This window comes from Papilio xuthus, unplaced genomic scaffold, assembly GCF_000836235.2.
Source record: "Papilio xuthus unplaced genomic scaffold, Pxut_1.1 DF828177.1, whole genome shotgun sequence".
Classification (NCBI taxonomy): Eukaryota; Metazoa; Arthropoda; class Insecta; order Lepidoptera; family Papilionidae; genus Papilio; species Papilio xuthus.
The window spans coordinates 2,877,721-2,883,843 of NW_013530472.1; the positions used below are offsets into that span (position 1 = coordinate 2,877,721).

The following is a 6,123-nucleotide window of genomic DNA, read 5'->3' on the forward strand; positions in this document are numbered from 1 at the left end:
ATGTAGAATAGAACATAGTTCGGAAAAACATAGGCCACTTACTAAGTTTTATTTTCAAATCCGCGCAGACGGAGTTGCGGGAAAAAGTTATTATACCTATCTATTTTCGTGGTACTTGTAAATTCGGGAATATTACGAATATTATGTTTGCAACAAATTCAAATAAAACAATTATAGAACGAGCATTAAGTACCGTGAATTTCTACTCGCGTAACATCTGTACGAAAACATGTAACGTAACTTGTGTTTTTTAAATGAGACTTTGAGAGGAGAAAGACAATACTTTCTACACAGGTGTTCCTGCAGTGAAACTTAAGAGCAGAAAACAGTCTACAAATAATTTAATCACAAACAACAAAGGAGTTGGGATGATGCCAATTTGAAATTAAAATGGGAAAGGGAAATAACCTTAAAGCCGAGACCAAAGGTGTTGTGAAGTTTTACAATGTATAGCATAGAATTTTTAAGTTGGTTGATTCTTAGACCTACAAATAAAGCCGATATTTTAGCAATCCTGTAAATAATACTGTTAAATATACAATCATTATACTTACACCGTTAGTTATAAGATCAAATCCTGAAGTTACGTTTAATATTTATACAATTTGGATTGATAGCAAAGAAAGCGCCTGTCGCAATACAAACAGCAATAGTTCTAAATTTCACAGTACTCTAATGCGCAGTATTAGAGTACTATGAAATTTAGAACACTTTTCCACTGCCGAAACACATGTACAAAACAACTCTTTGAATTAAAAGAGAAACTCTGTACCTATCTTGATATCTTCAAATACTAACCTTATCCTTAAAATAGGGTGTTTTAGGGAAAAATTAATCGCGACAATTCTATAAGGGTAAGTTTACAATATCTACGAGAATGTGTAGTAAAATCAAATTACTAAGTTTCACTGAGATCAGACTCAAGTCCAAAAAGTCGTATTCAAACAAAAACTAAATAAATTCTGACCTTACCCTTTTTCCTTAAATAATATTATGCTAATCGCCTAACGGTTTTGGATACTTACTACGAGTTTAGGATCTATAAGGTAGTGGGTGTTCTGTTGTCTGAACAATTACCTAATATCATATAAAAAAGCAAAAATAATTGTATATTATTTATTCTCAACAATTCATTTAATCCTAAACACTGACATCTTTGTTTTCACTACTTTCCACCTCGTGTAAATCGGTGAATCTCAATGTCATATAATTAGTGATGTACTGGTAAGATTGTAGACAAAATAAATATAGATTAGAAGACATTTTGTGGTTACAAATCAATTTTACTGACGCTCCGAATACGCCACTTAAATATCTAGCGCATACAATGCAGAAAAATTGTATAAGCGACGTCTTTTTACCTTGTTGAGCAATTTGTAAATTGTTTTCCATTACGTTTTAACGGCACTATTGAAAATAGTTGTATGTTGATTGTTGCGGCCTCGATGATGTATAGTTAAGTACAGTAGAAGCAACAAGCCTTTCTTGGCGCTGCCGGTATCAGCATCGTGGGATAGGTCTGGGTGAAGACAGTTTTCTTTGTAAATGGATTTAAAGGTTCTTGTGTAGCGATGCGTTTCAGTTCGATGTTGATCCTAGCAAACTTGTCGCCTTTCTCTTCTTCCTTTTTGACCTGCATATAATAGGGACGGAAATCGTTTGAATACATTTTTTTATTTTTTTGTGAATTTTATACTTTTTACTAAGTGCCAAATGTGACATTACTGTTGAAATAATTGCAATGACAAAATATTATTTTTTATTTTTTCTTTATTTAATTGTTATCAAACCTTTTCCACAAGAAAAAAATATAGTAAAGAGGAGATCCTGTTTTATAAAGTATTAATAGAAAGTGCACAAATGAAACGCCTATATTTTTAATGTGTCAATATTTTATAGTTTACATCTCGCGCAGACGGTTGTTTCTTCGTTATGAAAAATATTTTTTAACTCCTTCATAATCAATTTATAATTTGATTTCTTCTTTAGTAAGCTGCTGTTTTTCAGTTGGGACATAATTTCTTTTATTTTTGGAGACAAAGTTGTCTCAGCATTGTTCCTTCGTTGATCCTGAACCTTTTTTACTTCATGTTTTCCCTGTCAGATATAACCTACTGTTAATTAAGACCCTATTAAAACAAAATACAGCAAACGAAAACAAAAGTAAAATAAGCTTTATGAAAAATCATAAAATAGTTTTGTCTCCTGTATTTCGTCTTTTACAACTTTTGTAACCATTACCAAACTCTGATCTATCCATATTTTTTCAGGAACCAAACCACGAACCTCTAATTTTCTTAAACGTTGCAATTTTTAGCCTGAGTGTTCATTCAATCATTTAACATTAGATGGCTCTGTGTATCAGCGCACAATATAAGTAATTTTTTTAATGCTTTTTAAAATTATAATAATTAAAAATTAACGAAGAAACATGTTGTTTTTGAGTTAATATGGTGAAAGACTACTGGCAACACGGAATAAAAATCTTCTTTTTGGCATTGGTATTTTATAAAATGGATTTCCGGGAACTCCCTTCGATACATAAGGTGAACATACCGAACACTGAAACAAGGTTTAATTAGATAAAAAATATATAATGAAAAATTAGAAGTATATGTATTGGCAGAAAGGTATGATATATTATAAGAAGTTAATAAAGACCGTAGGATCATTTATAGTGAGTACTGCAATAAGGAATATTATCTATTGTACCAAATCTACAATTAAAACATTTTTTAATGTGATTTGTTTTAATGCGTTGAATATAACACTTCTTTGTTGGCTAATTTCTCCGGTGACAACATTTTTCTCATACGAGATTTAACATTTTTTATAGATTTTTTAAAGAAGTCATTGACTTTTTTCATTTTTTCTCTGAAAATTCCCATCACGCTACGAGATTTCTTTTTCTTATGTTCCTCCTACGAACAACAAAATCACATATTGACTCTATATTCTTATATTTGATAGAGAACTATGATTTTTCTTTATTAAAATACATTCTTTTCTTGTTAGAAGTATCTACTACTGGCATATACAATTTTGGTTTTAGTTATAGTACTCGTAACCAACCGTATCCCTAAAATACCACTTTTAAGTGCATAATTTTAGTATGGGTACCCTCTATTCAATAAAATGAAATGCAAGTCTTAATACACGTTTATTGCGATTTTAAGTCTCTGTGTTACATATCGTAAGCATATTTATACGCATTACATTGAAAAATAGTCTTGACAGACAGACGGACGGACTACAAAGTGATCCTATAAGGGTTCCGTTTTTTTCCTATGAGGTACGGAACCCTAAAAATGAAGACGCGTCCTTAAGAAAATCCAAAAAATAACCGATTGAAGGTGGGACATTTCAATATGATAAAGTACATACTTAATAAAATTATAACAAAATACTGAGTGTAATTACAATATCACAATTAAAAATATACTTACAGCATTAACAAAGTGAACAAAAATAAGGATTGCGATAAAAAAATATATTAAAATGGGAACTTTTTTCATTTTTATTGCGTTCACTTTTATTTAACCAAGATCTCCTTGTAGAATAACAAAGTGAAGTAAATTTTACTGCATATTAGATTTTTTCTAACGACATACTATAAAATTGTTGTGAAATTTTATATATTAAATACTTGAAATCGAAATATTAAATTCTCTATTTACCATCGAACCATAAAACATTAAAAACTAATCATAAAAACAGAGAAGCTGTAAGAGGATTCGTAAATATTTCTACATTGCCATTATTTCAAAAATCCTTTATATGTATAGAGCACTAGGTGTCGCCCGCGACTACGTCTGCGCGGCAATAAAAAAATCCTTATTACTAGCCCATGTGTTCTTCCAGACTACATCTCTGCCAGATTTCATTGATATTCATTGTATCTTTCCGGAGATACCTGAAGAGCTGTCTTTGCTTGTTCTGATTAACTTAACTTTGTGCCACAAAAGCAAGACTAAATAAAGTAATGAAATGATCACATTTATATTAATTTTTGCTTATAAAGTTGTTGGAGTTGCCGTAAGGGTACATAAGAACTACATAGAGAATAACAACAATATTGATGCTTAGTAAAAAATATAATTTATAACAATAACTAAGTCTTTAAAATGTTGGGAATCTTGCTGGTATGTAATTAACCGGGATACAAGTAGTGAATGTTCTCATTTCTTTCAATGAGTTGCTCGGTGGAATTAGGCATGTCTTGAAGCATTCATCGCGAGTTTGAAAGTTATTCTGATTGCCCCCACAGCCTGAGTACAAGTACCGCTTGCAAGTTCTGCAATACACCAGAGAATATTTATGTCAATAGCTAATTCTAGCATACATTACTGCAATAAAGTTAAAACATCTAAAATCTGAATATTATGTCATAATGTCAGCAAAAAAGATTGAATATCAAGTGATAAATATTTATATTATATTGCTAGCTGTCGCCAGTGAAACGAGATTTAAAAAACATAATTAGTAGCCTATATGTTCTTCCAGGCTATGTTCTACTTCTATGCCAAATTTCAGCGAGATCCATGCAGCCATTCTGGAGTTACCTTCAAACAAACATCACACCATTCATCTAAACTTTCACATTTATAAGATTACTAAGATTAAAATGTTGTAGGGCACAAACTTAAATATATAGAACATTATTAATTTAAAATAAATTTAGAGACTTACTTTGTCAGCTTATCCCAACCCCAGCGGAAGTAATGCCCAAAGCAAGTTCCATAGTCAAACAAAACTGAGCAAAAAAATGGAATATTTGCTGTAAAAAACAAAATAAGATATTTTAGGACAGCAAACAACATGGATACTTAGAACTCAGTTCACTCCAATGAGCTAACAAAATGAGTAATTCTCAGAAATCTCCTAAGGGAGGTAATACTTTTTGCTAAACAAGTTGAAACATTCTTTACCTGTGTGTTCTGTGAGATTCAGTTTACAATAGTCTTTGCAATCTTCGTGAGTTTCAAATCTGTTTCCATTGCCCTGACAACCACCCCAGAAGAACCGGAAGCATCTGCTTTGCTTTACATCATAATACCATTGTATTAAATCCGCTCTGCATGGTCCTGTATCTGGTCGTAGAAAACATGATTTGTGTCTAGCTGGAAAATAAAAATATATATATTCAGTTACATTCATACAAACCTATTAAAAATGTGTAACCAAAATGCTTATCAGTTGCTTGCAAAATTGCCACCTTGTACAATAAGGAAACTATGTAGTATAATACAAATGTGTCTCTTTCTATTCTAAATTAACTAGTTAACATAATAAATATTCCAGATATGATACTATTTATTTTATAACTGGTTAATTTAAATATATTTGGCACCTTTCAATGTATTATCAATTTGCATGCAAATACTTCTTGTGGGGCCAGAAAAGACCCTATATTTTGTTGTTCTTATAGCGCGGAATTCTTTACTTTTCGTACATCTATAATAATGTACATTAAGTACAATTAATAGAAGTACATATTTTAACCATTCATTTAATATTTCCATACTTCATCAAACTAACATAACTAAAGGTTGTAAAGATTATATTGAAAATTGAATGGCAGCAATAAAGCAAATCATAAAATAGTTTTATTAAAAAAAAATATTAACTTTGTGCATTTTCTGCTTTGTATATTATCTTTCTACAACTGTTATAAATGGTTACACTGTTATCCTAATGTTTTTAAAATATATTTTTTTTAATTTAATAAAACAATGTTTGCCTTGACGATCTGAATAAGTTTGAAGATCTCACTGCTTGAGAGATCACTCGTGGTTTATCTTTCTTTACTCCAAATTCGTTAATTACACTGATAAAATAGGAAAATCATTATTTACACCTTTTCTTTCATAAGAACAGTTTAAAATACATATTTTTCCCATACCATTAAAGTCCCGATATAGTTATCATTAGAGTTTTACATAGATACATTCAGAGTTAAACTTGTATTCTTGTACCTTTTTACTGTTAATTTCATATTTAGAGATACAGATAAGCGAATGCTGGTAAACATTTTACTTAATCTGAATGAAAATAGGTTATGTTATATACGTGTCAAGCGGTATTTGACATCTGTCAGTGAGACAAATTGTTTTGATCACAGAT

At 30.6% G+C, this 6,123-nt stretch overlaps 1 protein-coding gene across 2 annotated transcripts; it reads right to left on the bottom strand.

Moving 5' to 3' along the window:
* Positions 1 to 2,071: 2,071 nt before the first annotated feature.
* On the bottom strand, positions 2,072 to 5,537 carry LOC106113642 (kunitz-type serine protease inhibitor A). 2 transcript variants are annotated; one of them, XM_013306481.1, is made up of 6 exons: positions 5,351 to 5,537; positions 4,929 to 5,120; positions 4,690 to 4,777; positions 3,447 to 4,294; positions 2,557 to 2,562; positions 2,072 to 2,097 (listed from the first exon to the last, which is right to left on the bottom strand). In XM_013306481.1, the coding sequence occupies exons 1-4, from the start codon at positions 5,520 to 5,522 to the stop codon at positions 4,120 to 4,122; spliced, it is 627 nt and encodes a 208-aa protein (XP_013161935.1). In that variant the 5' UTR covers positions 5,523 to 5,537; the 3' UTR covers positions 2,072 to 2,097; positions 2,557 to 2,562; positions 3,447 to 4,119. The 2 variants fall into 2 exon arrangements, with proteins under 2 accessions (XP_013161935.1, XP_013161934.1); XM_013306480.1 differs by lacking the exons at positions 2,072 to 2,097; positions 2,557 to 2,562 and adding an exon at positions 2,865 to 2,921.
* Between the last annotated feature and the right edge of the window lie 586 nt (positions 5,538 to 6,123).